General features: G+C 37.4%; 2 protein-coding genes across 2 annotated transcripts in view; one reads left to right on the top strand and one right to left on the bottom strand.

Moving 5' to 3' along the window:
* kcnj15 (potassium inwardly rectifying channel subfamily J member 15) overlaps positions 1 to 16,497 on the bottom strand; it is a 327,817-nt gene that overhangs the window by 10,223 nt on the left and 301,097 nt on the right. The window lies entirely within an intron of this gene.
* On the top strand, positions 516 to 11,714 carry LOC139920075 (uncharacterized). The gene is made up of 12 exons (XM_078286827.1): positions 516 to 730; positions 2,880 to 2,984; positions 4,238 to 4,280; positions 5,273 to 5,316; positions 5,456 to 5,489; positions 6,235 to 6,269; positions 6,446 to 6,487; positions 6,614 to 6,644; positions 8,442 to 8,500; positions 8,692 to 8,751; positions 8,902 to 8,961; positions 11,384 to 11,714. Exons 2-12 carry the CDS (start codon positions 2,882 to 2,884, stop codon positions 11,422 to 11,424), a joined length of 552 nt encoding a protein of 183 aa, XP_078142953.1. The 5' UTR covers positions 516 to 730; positions 2,880 to 2,881; the 3' UTR covers positions 11,425 to 11,714.

The raw sequence follows: 16,497 nt of genomic DNA, 5'->3' as shown, positions 1-16,497 counted from the left end.
AAATCTCTATTCTCTATCTGTATATTTTGTTGCATTTAGACTAGATTGTATTTATTATATTTCATCTTAATTTGCTTTAGCACAGCCTTGAGGGTTTAGGCCACACTGCGTTTCACTGCACATTTTGGATGAGCATGTGACAAATAAAGCTTTTAAATGAAGCCTTCATTTACAGGTAGTAACCTATGTCAGAGTTTCCCTGCCTTAAAGAGCAGCTAAACCTAAAAGGATTTCATCAGTCTGAGTTTCAGTGGAGAGGTTTAGTGTCCTATGATGCTTTAAAAGCTGTGGCTTTGGGGATTTTAAGATGTTCACTACTGGTTATCAGTGACTTTAATACAAAAATATTAGCATCAGTATCGGCCTTCAAAAACCACTATCAGTCAAGCCTTAGCCACAACCGCTAAAAGAGGAACAATGGCCACAAACTGCCAAGGCTTGTAGATCTTCCAGCTGTTGAGGGCAATGGAGAAGCCGATATCTTCCAACAAAAGCAAACAACATAGCAGCACAAAATGTGGAATAGCAACAAAACAGAACAATGCATTTTCTGTTCACCCCATGCCACAGATGTAGATGTGCGTGTGTTTATGGAGGTCTTCTGTGTCTAGAGAGGGACGGATGTGGTGAGCCGTTCAGCTTGAAAGAGGAAGCACAAGCTCGCCCCTGTGCTGCCGCTATTCTCTGAGACCGCTGAGGAATGGAGGCGGCCTGACGGGCTTCACTGAAGGTAACACAGCGACTTATTAGAACTTAGAAACAACTAAATCTAGGTTAGAGCATTGCATAGAGAGATAGCAGTTTCAAAACTATAGGAGATTATTCTTCATCGCAAACACTGTAAATGCTCCGAATGAGCTTAGGTAAAAATGGTGGTTCTGTTTCTAGCGCTCTCTCCCCCCACTGAAGTGGATGGAGAGGAAAAGTTTTAGAAAAGTTTAAGAACTAGAAATGCCGTCAAAGTGAAATTCAGCAGCTTTTAGAGGCTCGGTAACTATTTAATCTGAAAACCTTTACGTATTTACTCTGTCTAGGTTTTTTAAGGCAATTTGAAGAGAGTTTTGATAAGGTGGGTGAGCTGAATGATTTCATATAACAAGCCAGTGGACAAAGTATAAATGGCATCAACGTGTTATAAACAGTAAAATAAAAATAGGACCTTCTGATCAATTTAAAGCAGGTTATAGATAAGATGTCTGAAACAAAGTGAGATCTATATCAACAAGCCACTTTGTGCTTCTTAACAGTTGGAATAACATTTTCAGCATGTTTGTTTTGTGCCATGGACACAAAATTATTTTATTATTTCTTTTATTTTTTCAAGTGGACTTTACAAAAAGAATCAGTAGGACACACAAATTTGATTTGCTGCACATTTAAAGTTCATTCATAGCTCAACAGTCTAAATAGCATTTGTGTCTAAGCATGCAATGAATAAAAATAATGCAAACTGCATGCTGACAGGTGTGGAATTTTAAAAGTTCATTGAAAGTGTTGAAATAAACAAGAAAATGAATGATATTTAAGTTACAAGATGAATCATTTAGCACCGCGCAAATACAAATTGAAGAGGATACATGTTTTTGAAGAGCTCTAGTGAAACAAAGTTGAATTGGAGCTGGCGTTTATGAGAACATACAGTAAGAACAGGTGAAATATAGATTTTGCTCTTTCGTCATTTAGATCATTGTGTTACACTTTTTAGGAAGGGGTGGTTTCAGTCTTCTCACAAAAATGTAACTAAAACTAACGGAAATTCTACATCAACGGCATATCTTGTTTTTCTGAATATATAATACAAGCAGACGTGGTACTACATAGTGTAAATGGCGGACGTTTACATTTTACATTCTGTCTTTGTCTTTTCCACCCGATCCAAATCACCTCATTGATACATTGAGGTCTTTACGTATTTGAACACATTGACATTTTGGCTCCGTATAATTATTGGTGTGCAAAATGTCTGGCCACTTTAATTTGCAGCCATTTTCAGCCAAATAGGTAAAGATCCTTTTGTACATAGTTTAATAGGCTGTTTCCCCACTAATTTTCCTATTGAACTCTATGGGGAAATGCTCTGTACAGAAGCAGAAACATGACAATTTGAAGCTGGTTTGCTAAAGTTAGCTGACCATGTGTGTCCAAGCTGTGTAGCTCCAGCTGAATTCAGATGGAGATACACTGAAATACCATAAGACTGGCTGACAATAAGTTATCCAGAGTTTGGTGAAGTTAATAGATATGAGGTCTTCACCTGTTAATCACATATAGCTGACAAAAATTCCCAAGTTAAAGCTGATTTATTAACTACTACACATCCAACGACATGCTAGCATGCTAGCTTTTGTACAAATAATCAGCTCTCTGGGCTCGCTGTATCAGAGAATCATTCGTACTGTGTTCTTGCTATATGATAAAATTGCTTGTTAATTGGCAGTATACCTGCAAGTTTCAGATAATCAGACAAAATGTGACTTCAGCCAGGGTTTCAGTTGCACTTTGACCAAACACATCCTGTGGTTAGCCTTGTGTTGTTTACAGGAAAACACCAGCTACTTCAGCCATGAGAGGGCCATTGTAGGTGAAGTGGTGGTATTTGACTGCGGACTTGTATAATCTGTATAACTTATATAACAGTGGTTCTCAACATGGGGTCTGGGGACCACCAGGGGTCCTTGAGGGGGTTCCAGGGGGTCCCCAGCAAACTTATAAATTGTTAAACTTCACCATTATTTCATTTACAAGAAGTTAACACAATTAGAGAATGTAGAAGAATGACTGTTTTGATCATAGTTTCACTGTTATCTCTCTACCCACAATACTGATAGTCATTGGATTCTGGACAAAATCATATCTAACAATATATTTATGTCTTTTAGGTATGATAGGCAACTCCAGTCTGCTAGGTGCAGTCCTGACGCTTGTGTCGGTGGCGTCTCTTAGTATGCTGTCTCTTCTATGTCTGTGGTGCAAAAGGAAAACCAGTAAGTGCATTTGTGTTAGGTAACGTGGTCCAAATCTGACCCTAATGTGAGTCTGGTTTTACACCTCTTTGATTGGGGGTGCAGTCCGATGTTGGGTGGGCAACTTTTGACACTGAATTTGTGTTTTGTTCAGTTTTTTCAGCCTGGTCTCACAGAGTTTTGTGAAATGAGTACAGTGTTTTTACATGCAAGTAACGTGAGAGTGAAAGGTGAGAAAAGTGGGTTTCCTTAAGCGTAACTTGAAACCTAATCCTAACCTAATTGTTTCAGTCGCCTAACCCTAACTGAAGTTTTTACTTGTCTAAGCTTAACTGTTAGCTAACTTTTCCACGTGACGAACACATGGAAATGTTGTGTCGAATTCATGCTATTGTCACATAATCCTTTCATGGTGGAGGAACATAATGTTCATTACATCATTTATGCCTAACTGCAAACCCACCTCCCTTTCAGAAGACAGGCTAATTATAATGCCCAGAAATGTCCTTAATTTCTCCATTACATAAACATTCATTATCCATTAAAAATAACAGCTAAAAAAAAGTAAAGTTAGTATCATGTGTATATAAGGGATTTATTCATGGGTTGATTCGTGGAGACACTAGTAATTAAGGGATTTTTCATGCCTTTTGTGCATGGTTTACAGGTTATTAATGAGTTATTAATGGAAAGTTTCTGTCTCCCTGAATTTTACATTAAATTAGAAAGTAAGGAGTCAAAAATTAAGGGGTGTTTAACAAGGTTTTGATGGGGTCTCCTCCATTAATAACTCCCTTAATTAATTTTAAGGGGATTTTGCATGAATTAAGGGGTGAATTAATGGAAATGTAAGGTTATTTTAAGGGATTACTGGTTCGTAGAGTTGTGCGTGTGTCATTTCACACAATTTCAGGAGACCAGGCTGGTGGAGTTTTGCTTTCAAAGGTGCTATGTGTTGGTAGCCTCTATCTCACACTACTGGTATTGTTAGTGGTAGTGTTTCTCCAAATTACGACAACATATGTTGGAAGTGATTTTGGTGGCATGCAATGTGAAATACAGTGCAGAGGCCAGTAGAGGCTGCCAATCTTCTCAGAGATGGTCGTGTTTGTCTGATTTATTGATTTTTAAATCATACACATAGCACCTTTAAAATCTATCTGAATTTCTCTGCGGTGAAATTCTTTCTGGGCAGCACAGTTGTAATTACGGTAATAGTGTTATATTAAGTGAGAGGGTTATATGCTAATTTTACTGCTTTTCCTTTCTTGCAGAGATCATACATGAAGAAAATCAAATATATGATCCTCAGACATTGTGAGTATTTATAGTATATAGTATTTGTAGTCACTGGATGTAAGATATGTTGAAAAAAGATGTTCAGCACACAGTGGTTATTGGAATGAATCAAGAGGTGATTTTTTTTTTTTTTTTTTTGATTAAATAACATCTCAGCATTGTATGACTTGCTGTAAAATAAAACAAAAGCCACATGTATCATATTGTTTATGCTCCAGAATCCAAGAACACCTATGTGACTTAAGATGGGAACTTTGTTTCACAAATTGTTTTCTTTCTGAGTTCAGTTACAATTACTGACTTGCAGTTACAATTCCTCTGAGTATGGTTGCAATACTTTAGAGTAAAGTTTAGCTCCATATTACTGGATGTAGGTTTGGGGATATGGTCAATGGTGAGGTGGGATTAATTAATTAATACATTTATTTTTATAACGCATTAAGGCCTTGAAATTAATTGCAAGAAATAACTTGACAGCACTAGTTTGTATTCATTTTTGCTTTGTTTTGGGCCACAGCCATCACTTGGGATTTATGTAAGCACATTTGTAATTTGGGTTATTATTCATTATTAAGGTAACTAGATCTACCAGCAGCCAAACTTGACTCGATTAAACATTTCATCCATTGAAAAAAAAAAAATGAACTTGCCATTTCCCATGAACATGATTTCCCTAACTTCTCCGATCTGTATCAACTTCTCCAGGGGTGGAAAAGCAGTCTCAAATTCCATCAGTTTTCCATGACTGCACGAGCCCTACATGAAAGCATTTGTGGTTTCAATCATAGATGATGAAGAGCTTAAATTCAATATGCATCTTATTTTTACCCAAAACACTCCTATTGTCGGTCCTATGTAGGCTGTTTATCATATTCAACACTGTCCCAAATTGTTCTGTTGTGTCAGTGTTTTGTTAGAATGGATACTTCATATTCTTGTAAGGGTGTTTCAATGAAGTGATTTATTGAATTTTGAAATGAAATTGTGAAAACAAAACGCTATCTTGACAGCCAACGTGGGGGAAGCAGATTCGCTGTGATGCGGTCAAAAACAGGTAAAGTAAATCAACATAATTCAGCCTCAGCTTGTTTGCAATTAACTTACTCAAGACAAGTAAGAATATGCTTGTGATGATAATTCAATCCACAAATGCCACTTGTGACACTTGTTTTTCCTGTGTTTTTTTGTTCCAGTCACCAGGCCCAATCAGATACCTCCAACCACAATGTATGTACTACAGGAGCACACAATTTCTTTCTGCACATTTGTGCGATGCAGTGATTACAAACCTAACCTGATCACATTCATAGATGCATTATAATTAGGGTTTGACTGGTATGGGTTTTTAAGGCTGATACTGATATCTTTGGATTGAAGCTGGCAAAATTTTGTGCCAATATTCACACCTTTAAATTTGACCATTTTCATGCCAAAAAAGTATTTAGTGTTGCTCCAGAATTGTATTCTTGTCAGGGAGGAAAAGCCTCTGAAACAGCATTTAGACCATGGGACACTAAAACTCTCCATTCAAGTCAGAAGAAAATAAATATTTATGCATATTTGTGTGGAATCTGATGAAAATGTCTCATTAGAATCAATTCAGGTTAAGGGCTTTCCATAGACAACCAGTATAGTATTGATCAATTCTACTATAAATATGTAATCAGTCAAACTGCATCATATCATGATATCAGACTGGACCAGATCCCATTTTGAATTAAATGACAATGTCGACCCCATATATCAGCACACTAATATATCAGTCTAACCCTAATTGTAACTAACCTAGCCTAACCTGAATTATAACAACATGTTATTGAGGGACTCTTTCTCTATGGGGGTCATACACAACTTCAGTATGTAGAATAAATAATTTTTATTGGGGAACTTGGAAGTTCAGTTTAGGTTAACCTAAAGTGAAGTCAAAGCATTGAATTTGCAGTCTACAGTAAACTAACCCTACATTTTCCAGTGAAGCTCCAGTGGAGCCTGCACAAATTGCACAAGGTAAGCTTTTTCATGTTTTTTAAAGCTTTTAAGTTTAAACACAAAACATGGAAGCTCATTATAATGCCAGAGATTTGGACACATTGGTAGTGTCTCTTATTCTAGATAAATCTGAGGTAGCCTGCTTAGACCCATGGAAAAAAGGTTTAATTTTAACATTGCTATAATTATTACAGCTGTGAATGAGGAGCAACCGAAGTATCAAAATGTCACAGATGGTAAGTAATACAGAAAATTAATTAAATGAATACAGAAAATTATTTCAAATATTTATCATTATATAATTACTACATTATTACTAGAAATGCCCTTGATGTAAACTGTGACCAATTGTGTTGATGCAGCTCAAATGGAGAGTTTTGAACCAACATACGTGTAAGTGTTTCAGATCCTGTGATAACCACATTTTCATAAATTATATATATACATATATATATATATATATATATATATATATATATATATATATATCACAGAATACGTTAATGTACACTTGGTGGTCACTTTATTAGGTATACCTCTCTGTTTACACAAACAGTTCAATCCTTCAGCGTTACATGGCTTACAAAACGTATACGCCCATCCGCCATCCCAACCACAACACCCTTACTTTCCACCGTGTTATTTCAATCTTGAGAGGGAAGCTTGACAGTCACGTGACGTGAACGCAGACCAACGTAGCACATTGTCGTTATTTACACGACCGCTAGAGGTCGCTTAACTTTAAAACGTAACTATAGGTCGTAATAAGCTGCTTGTACAAACGGCCTATGGGGTCGTTTTTTGGGGGAGGACAGGTTCGGTTAACAACATGAATCCTGGTTTCTGATGTCATGAATCCTGGCTTCTGATGTGACATGCTAACGGGTTAACATGAATCCTGGTTTCTGATGTGCCATGCTAACGGGTTAACAACATGAATCCTGGTTTCTGATGTGACATGCTAACAGGTTAACATGAATCCTGGTTTCTGATGTGCCATGCTAACGGGTTAACAACATGAATCCTGGTTTCTGATGTGACATGCTAACGGGTTAACAACATGAATCCTGGTTTCTGATGTGACATGCTAACGGGTTAACATGAATCCTGGTTTCTGATGTGACATGCTAACGGGTTAACATGAATCCTGGTTTCTGATGTGCCATGCTAACGGGTTAACAACATGAATCCTGGTTTCTGATGTCATGAATCCTGGTTTCTGATGTGACATGCTAACGGGTTAACATGAATCCTGGTTTCTGATGTCATGAATCCTGGTTTCTGATGTGACATGCTAATGGGTTAACATGAATCCTGGTTTCTGATGTGACATGCTAACGGGTTAACAACATGAATCCTGGTTTCTGATGTGACATGCTAACGGGTTAACATGAATCCTGGTTTCTGATGTGACATGCTAACGGGTTAACATGAATCCTGGTTTCTGATGTCATGAATCCTGGTTTCTGATGTGACATGCTAACGGGTTAACATGAATCCTGGTTTCTGATGTGACATGCTAACGGGTTAATATGAATCCTGGTTTCTGATGTGACATGCTAACGGGTTAACATGAATCCTGGTTTCTGATGTGACATGCTAACGGGTTAATATGAATCCTGGTTTCTGATGTGACATGTCAACACGTTGACAACATGAATCCATGGATCCATCCTGCCTGGTGTCAACAGCACAAGCTGGTGGTGGTGTACTGGTGTGGGAATGTTTTCTTGGCTCACAAGAGGCCCCTTAAACATTGTTGTGACCAGCTGCATACTGTACCTTCATGGCTACAGTCTAGCCTTTTTCAAATGGAAACTTCCAGCAGTCTAAAGATGGTTCCAGGAACATGATAGTAACTTAAGTGTAGTCCAGATCTGAACCCAGTAGAGACCTTTGGGATGACGTGGCGCAGGATGTTTGCAGCATGAATATGCTGCTGAAAAATGTGCAGGAACTGAGTGACGCTATGGAGTCAGTGTGAACTAAGATCCCCGTGCAATGTTTCCAACATCTTGTTGAATCCAGGCCTTGAAGGATTCAGGCAGTTCTGGAGGCACCTGGTATTAGCCAGATGTACCTAATAATGTGGCCACAGAGTGTATATCTATCTACATATTGTACAATGATCCCTAATCCATGTTAGTTTCCAAAGACTGTGATGCATGCCATGTCTGTATTGTTTTGCAGAGCTCCTCTCCCAATCTCAGTGTATGAAAATATTGTAGAGATTGAAGCAGAGAAAAATGGTGAGTAATTTTACTATTATTCTTATTCTGTTTCTTACCCTCTGTGAAATGAAGTCAAATAAAACAGCAGAAAGAAGTGAAAATATGTCGATCAGCAATCTTCCCACACACAATTTGGATTTGATAGCTGTGCTATTTGCAAATATACTGTTTTTTACATGCATTGTAAGAATCATGTTATTTTTTTCTAGATGCTGATCCTAATCCAAGTGTCTATGAGAACTTTATTACATCCTTATCAATCAATAATGGTATGTTCAATTTTAGAGAATTTGTATTATCATTTGTTGTATCAATTCCAATTCAGTTATGGTTATATTTCACATCACTTCTGCCATGCTGATAAAAATTGTGGACAGAATAACAGCTCGATTTATTCAAACCGCTGTGTCACCAAATAGATGATGATGATTATGAGAACTCCGAATTCCTGGACCAAGTGGTGAAGCAGGAAGAAGATGGTAAGTGCCATAAATAGCATTAATCTTACCAACTAGTTGTGTTCAATACTTGAAAGGTGTTTCAAGTCAAGTTTATTCATATAGCCCTTCATCAAAGCAGGTCTCAAAGGACTTTACAGAGAATGAGCCTACCTAGATCTAACTGATCAACAATCAATCACAGAACAAAATGATGTAATACAGTATGCAACAAAATAAGACTTTTTTTTTTTTTTTTTTTACAAAATGTCAATCACTCTATAGCCAGGGATGGGAAGAGTGCCAAAATATCCAAGTCAAGCATAAGTACTGTTACTTTGCTGAAATTATGAGTATTTTAGAGAATTTTAGAGTAAAAATCTATCTAGTAGAAATATACATATACATACCGTATTTCCTCTAATATTGGCCCGGGCCCTTATTTACCTCAACTGCAGAGGGTACCAGGCCTTTATTGGAAGCAGGCTTATATTAGAGACAGGCCTTTATTTCTAATTCCCTCTGTTTGATAAGTATATTTGCTCCTATTTTAGTACGAAGCCTCCTTGTTTTCTGATCTGCTTCTGTTGGGGTACGTTAGGTAGACGTTTTTTTGTTACTGCAATGCATTACGATAATTACGGTAATCGACGACGGCATGCTCCAGAGACTTCCACCGGCCGAGCCGTCTTGTGGCACTTGTACGTTACTACAAACTACAGTTACAAACAGGCACCAGGGGTTTACCAGTATCCACCGTTGTTTGCATGTAAGCTGAAGCTAACTGAAGCTAACTGAACCTGGGCACCGATGTGTTCCCGGTGATCCTGCCGAGATTTCGGCGGGGGTCCGGGGCTTGGATCGGGAGGATCAATGCGGGCCGTGGGCGTGGTGGAGAGGCAGCGGCGGAGAGAGGAGACAGACACGGTCCAGCCATGTACTAGGTTTTGACCTAGTTTTTTCCCCCGGCCTGTATTTGAGGCCGGGCTTTATTTGTTCGTGTCGACCACACGACCACATTATCGGAGACCCGGCTTTTAATTGACTACAGGCCACTATTAGAGGAAATACGGTATATATATATATATATATATATATATATATATATGGTCTTTACCAAGCAAAGTAAAAAGGACAGAGAGTTTAATATGTGATATTGCACACATTTTTAAAGACTACACTGAGCTTCTCGAAAGAACGAAAATGCCTATAGGCCCTTTTCACAAACATAGCTGCCATACTTAAGCAGGGCATAGAAAAGCGAACTTTCTGTCGCCCATAACTCTGTCTGTGATCACCTATTTGTGTTTCAACATAATGCATAACACAATACAGGTGTTTTCACTGACATATCTTTCTGTTTCTGTAGTCAGACGACTGCGCAACAGTGATTTGATCGAGGGTCACAAAATGCTAACAGTACAGAAAGTACCGTTAGCCTTGGTTAGCCAGTTAGCATGTTGTGGCCCTCGATCACAGTTACTTGCGCAGTCGTCTGACAACAGAAACGGAAAGATATGTCAGTGGCAACACCTGTATTGTGTTATACAGGTGTATATGTTATGTTATGGGTGACAGAAAGTTGGCTTCTTAACATTGCTGGTAATGGTGAGAACTGAGCTTTACCCTGCGGAAGTAGGCCTACGGCAGCCATGTTTGTGAAAAGGGCCTATTCACATTATTATTGATTTTCTTTTGCTACTATCCAACAAGCTAACAAGGTAGGAAACTAGCTAGCGACAACCAGGCTAAAACAAACCAATAATACTGTAGCTGGAAGAATGCTAACTGCTAGATTGATCAATTTGAGCAGTGAATGTTACAGATAGTTCACATTTCCTCCACATGCTTGTACAAGTTTGATACATTGGCTTGATACATGTAATTTTCAACTGTGCAGTTTCTGATGCAATGCTTATAGAGAGACGACAAAATGTGTAGGCTACTCTGTAATGAATGTGATTTAAAATGTAGGGAAGTAGAATACTTCAGTCAAAACATAGCCTACTTAAGTATTAGTAAAATTACTGACCTCAAAAAAAAAGTAGTAAGTAGTAAGTACACAAAAAAGCTACTCAATTAGAGCAACAAGAGTAAATGTAATTTGTTACTTCCACCCTTGTCTATAGCTCCTCATTGTTTTTTACACCCAGCCAGTACTACTCTTGCTTTCCAAAATTGTTGAAGTAGTTGTATATTACTTTCCACACCTCTTATAGGACTAGTAATGGCTAAACAATAAATAGTTGAAAGATTAAGACCTACATTTTGGGAAATTAGATGTGGGAGCCTATCTCTATACAATGCAGCAGACTTAAGTTTTCCTTTGAAATATCTGTTAATCATGTTGGCTCTCGTTAAATACATTTGAAGGAGCTCAGCAAGAGATACAAATACTTTTACTATGGAAATACAGCACAGTGCACACACAACTAGCAACTAAACATCCACCCGTCTCTGACAGATGAGCCAGATTATGTGAACGCTGATGGAGCCGCTGCCTGATGTGGACACCATTGACCGCACCAGAGGATATGAGTGGAAAGAGTTTATTAAACACTGCTTGTGCAAAACTGAAAGTACTAGTCGTTTAAATACCTGCTATATATGATGTGCCAAAGATTATCTGGACAACTGTGGGCAAAACATGCACATAGAGCCTTGGAGCCTGGATTTTGCCTGTGAACTTTGATGCTGCCATCTAGTGGTACAAAACTATAAAACATTCACATGCATTCTAAAATGTACTGTAGATGCTTGTAATAAGCTCTACTTAATAAAAACATACTTTTTAAGAGTGTTTTTTTTTTTATTATTTATTTTTATATATGTTTGTTCTGGTGTAAATGCTTTGCAGGTCAAAATGGAAAATTCTGATCTACTGACCAGATCCAAATTTTACTCATGTAAAATATGGAACACACTTATCCTGATTAATACATATTTTTTAAGCTATTTTTTCTCATGACAAAATAGAAATACAATGTTCCTCACTTAACAAATGCTGAAAAAGCTCTCAAAATTGAATATTTAATTAAAAAAAGAAATGTAAGTGTAAGTGTTGCATTTGATCAGGCCTATAAGGGGATTCATTATTGGCTTGGAGTTTTTAATTAAGCATGACACGTTTACACTAAGCTGGGTACATTCCATCTGTTAATTTTACCCAATAGCAGAGGTGTGACCAAGTCAACTTTGCTCAAGTCCCAAGTCAGTCTCAAGTCTTAATGTAGAACACCAAGTCAAGTCCAAGTCAAATCCATGTCATTAATGTCAAGTCTCAAGTCTAAATGTAAAACACCAATTCAAGGCAGTTGTTTTTAGTTTTAATAGGATAAAAACTTGGTAAGAGCATCATGAGTTTGATTTCTATAATCAGTTTCCACTTCAATATATTCAATCATTCCATACAAATTCAGAAAAACAATTTAAATTCAGTCGTCTGCTGGAACAAATCTCATCACTTTCAATATAAGTCATTTACACAAACACAAGATCTCAAGTCAAGACTTTAGAAACCTTTTCAAGTCATCAAAGTACAAGTCAAAGTCAAGTCCCAAGTCACCAGAACCCAAGTCAAGTCAAGTCTCAAGTTTTCTCTTCATGCATCAAGTCAAGTCTCAAGCAATTCAAACTGTGACTCGAGTCTGACTCGAGTCCAGTGACTCGAGTCCCCACCTCTGCCCAATAGCATTACTTAGTTGTTAATCGGGAGACAAGATGACAGCTGTATGTGTAGTTTAACCTTAAGCATGATATTTACATGTCTACCTTTAATTCTAGAGTAAAAAAACAACAACATCCATCTTATTTTTCTTTCCACTTGGTGCCATTTTCAACCCCAACCCAACCCCAGATAGTGGCAAAACAGCTCGTATTTGCCATTGTTTTTTTGCCACTGATAATGGTTTGCATCCTTCTAAGTAGATCCAGACTTGACTGTGCTGCTAGTGTAGCAGTTTTTGGAGATACTGGGTTCTACAGTAGTTAACAAGTCATGTTACTAATGGAATTAATTCGTTAGCTGGCATTAGGGGGCGCTGTCTTGCTGCAGAGTGGAGCCAGCAGACGTGCCATCTGCAGCCAGTTTATGCCTCCTGATCTCCTGACAGACACAAGAGGCGAAGATATTAGCTAATTTAACACCTTTAAGACTTTTTAATAGGAAATTGGAATTAAATTAAATTAAATTAAAGAACAATTTAACAACCAAAATAAAGAAACACAGCTGTCAAAACCAGCCCATTTCTGACTGAACATAGTGAATGAAAATTCCCAAACTATAAATGGACAGGGTAAGAAAAAGGACACTAGGAAATGAATTGTTAAGGGAGATGAAGTCCAGTTGATGCCTCCTGTACTATTAAACCCTGTTGTGTTGCTTAGTAAAGCAGATAGGATGCATATTGCACTACTATCCTGTATTAATCTAAGAGTGGACATGGAGCACAAAGAAACCTGTCATTGCATGATGAAGGAAGAGGCACTTGAGATAAACATAACCAATTATGCTAAGCTAATTAATGCATTAATTAGTAAATATTTCTACGTCCACACACTTGTCTTCACATAACACATGACTGGTATTAATATGAATTCTATATCTTAAACCCTTAAGGAGCATAGTAGTTTCAAAACTACTAGAAAATCAGGTTTTTCCTCATTAATATGTAAATTTATGCAGCAAGGTGTTGGAGTTCCAAAATCTGACTGTACTAATGATACACACATGTAAATACAACTTGGTGGACACTTTGATCCAAAGTGCCTTACAGTACCATGGGTACTGTATATTTTTAACACAGTAATGGCTTTGAGCCCACTATACAAATCCCCAAATTAGCTAATGTCATAGGAAATTGATTTTCCTTTGTTTCAGAAATAGAAATTTATGAATCATGAGGCCGGGTCCTGATTATCATTGTCCAGTAAGATCTATGTTTTTGCTCTGAATCACCTTATAAACTTGCACCGTGACCCACCTCCATATCCAACAGCAATATCTTTCTTTACACTATATGAGGGTGCTTATATATTGCTTTTTAACAGATTATTCTTTGACTGGCAGTACCACCACAAGCCACAATATTACTCTATTACCGTGGTGTAAATGTCTTTGCTGTTTAAAGCCCTAGCATACTGATGGTCTTTCCAGAGAGGTAAATTGCTCTGAAAGAGTCAAAAGCAGCATCAGCAGCAGCAAACACAGCAGAAATGGAAACTCTTTTCTGCCGGGTTGGAAATCTTTTTGGAGAGTAAATAACTGCCTGGGGATTTGTACGGTTGGTTCAAAGCCAAGAGCGCTATCCCAAAACAGCTCAACATTAAGTGCACTTAAAGGAAAAATGCACCCTAAAACACTACGCTATTAATGATGTATGTATCTTGCATTTATGGAATCATTATGCATCATACGTGCAATGAATTATGGTCATTGTGGTTCACCAACGACATGACCTTGACGTTGCTTTAGCTACCAACCCTGATGAACCCCCCCACCCCCCCTTCTTGGATGTGCACATTATCTTGTCATGATATCAGGCCCGAAAATACAGAATTCTGTATTAATCCCGAAAAATCACATCCCTGCATAACTAAATTGGAGCGATTCCATGACCTAAAACTGTTTTCCTTTTCTTGTTAGCTCAGTCTGGTTTCCACTCCAGTTGGACTGAAAACCGTCTAATACAATGAATGTGTGAAGAAAGTTTGGGAAATACATTCTGCTAGATTCCTGTAAAGTGACCTGTTTGCAAAAATATTCCCTGACTTCCCCGGAGACTTTAAAAAATTCCCTGACTTTCGGCTGTCTGGAATACACCACTCAAAATGAATGATATTCCAGGAATTCCATAACCATTGTTAGCCCTGTATAGGGCACTTACTGTATCAAAAGTTACAAGTTGTATTTCTAGGAGACCGATCCATAGAAGGCCACTTGAAGAACCAAAGATAATTTAATTATTAGGTAACGGAGAATAGTTGGTTACCTTGTAAGTCTCGTCAATGTTGGCGATGACACAGCGTGCTTTTCACTGACAAAGCATGTGGTTTGTTTTTTGTTTTTCATTTTGTTTATCATAACCAAAACAAAACATACCTTACATTTTCACTGTTAATTGAATCCAAATGCAGAATTGGTGGACTGCTGAGTATTCAGCGCCTAATAGCATTTTTCACATTTCCCAATTAGCCCACACATTCCCAATTAGCCCTTTTGGACTATCTCCAGCATCTCATCGTGATCTGCTCGTCTCTTAGCTTGGTATTAGGGATGGGACAATATATTGAAATTCAATACATTGCAATACAAAAATGTGACAATACGTATCGTGGAGCAGAAAAACGAATCGTGATATTAGCTGCATTTTATTCTGCTGTAGTAATCACAAATGAGACGGCTTGATCATCACAATTTCACAAGCTCGTCATCAAAATGACATTACATTATTATTTGCACTTTGTAATGACATTTTTATATTGTTGTTTACATTGTAGCAAGCGAAAGCCAGCGCTAGAAAGATTTGTGGCTCCGAAATAAACAATTCTGGGTTTTTTTTTAAATAACCAGTGCTATTCAGTTTTATTCCTCACCTATACTGGCAGTTTACCCACAGCAACTTTCGCTCGACCCACTGTTCTTAATGCATGTCCAAGTTCTTAATATTGAGTTATTAGACTGTGAAGTAGTAGGCCGACCAGAGATTAAGCTGATCCATGACTAAAACCCAAAAGAATTTCATTAGTCTGGGTTTCAGTGGAGAGTTTTAGTGTCCCACAATGGTCTACATGCTGTTTCAGAGGCTTTTCCACCCTGACAAGAATAACACTCTAGAGGAAACACTGACTAACTGTCATTTTTAGGCTTGAAAGTGGTCAAATTTAAAGATACTGAATATAGGTACAATGATCGCTATCAACGACTTCAGTCTTAACAAATCAATATCAGTATTGGCACTATATTGGTCGAACCTTAGTAAAGACATGCAAAAATATTGGTGATGAAGGAAAACAAACCAGCATATTATCTTTTGAGATAAATGCTGATTATGTATTGATGGGTAAATCTAGTGGTAACCACAAAGATTTTTTTTTTTTTACCAAATGATCTGAATGAATACATCTCCATGTTCCTCCTTACAATAACTTTATCTTGCTTTTACTACATATATTGCGTGTCTCTTTTTAGTTGTATCTCTGTTTGTTCTCTAGCTGTATATGTTTATCTCCTGTATTACCCTTTATTCCTTTTTATTATTTTTTTTATTCATTTTTATTATTCAACTCAATTTTATTTCTTTATTTGTGGTACATTTATATCACTGTCTCTTTGGGTTTTACTGTATGTAAAGCATTTTGTAAACGTTGTTTTTAGAAAAGTGCTATACAAATAAAGTTATTATTATTAAATCTGGACCAGCAGTATAATATACTTCCCATCAGCAACAAATTCCCAAAGCTATGTTTACACTGTATATGAACAGTATTCCAAACAAATCAGATATGACCAGAAATTTGAAATTGAGCACAAAGGTGAGAACGTAGGCTTACTGGACTGAACCAAACAATCCACACTAT

This window comes from Centroberyx gerrardi, chromosome 11 (genome assembly GCF_048128805.1).
Source record: "Centroberyx gerrardi isolate f3 chromosome 11, fCenGer3.hap1.cur.20231027, whole genome shotgun sequence".
NCBI lineage: Eukaryota > Metazoa > Chordata > Actinopteri > Beryciformes > Berycidae > Centroberyx > Centroberyx gerrardi.
This window is presented reverse-complemented; position numbering and strand designations above follow the sequence as displayed.

Excerpts from the sequence above, each read along its gene's own strand:
- LOC139920075 (XM_078286827.1), top strand. The coding sequence starts at position 2,882 with ATGATAGGCAACTCCAGTCTGCTAGGTGCAGTCCTGACGCTTGTGTCG. Across the intron at positions 8,752-8,901 it reads ATCCTTATCAATCAATAATG|ATGATGATGATTATGAGAAC; the intron begins GTATGTTCAATT and ends GTCACCAAATAG. Across the intron at positions 8,962-11,383 it reads GGTGAAGCAGGAAGAAGATG|ATGAGCCAGATTATGTGAAC; the intron begins GTAAGTGCCATA and ends CGTCTCTGACAG.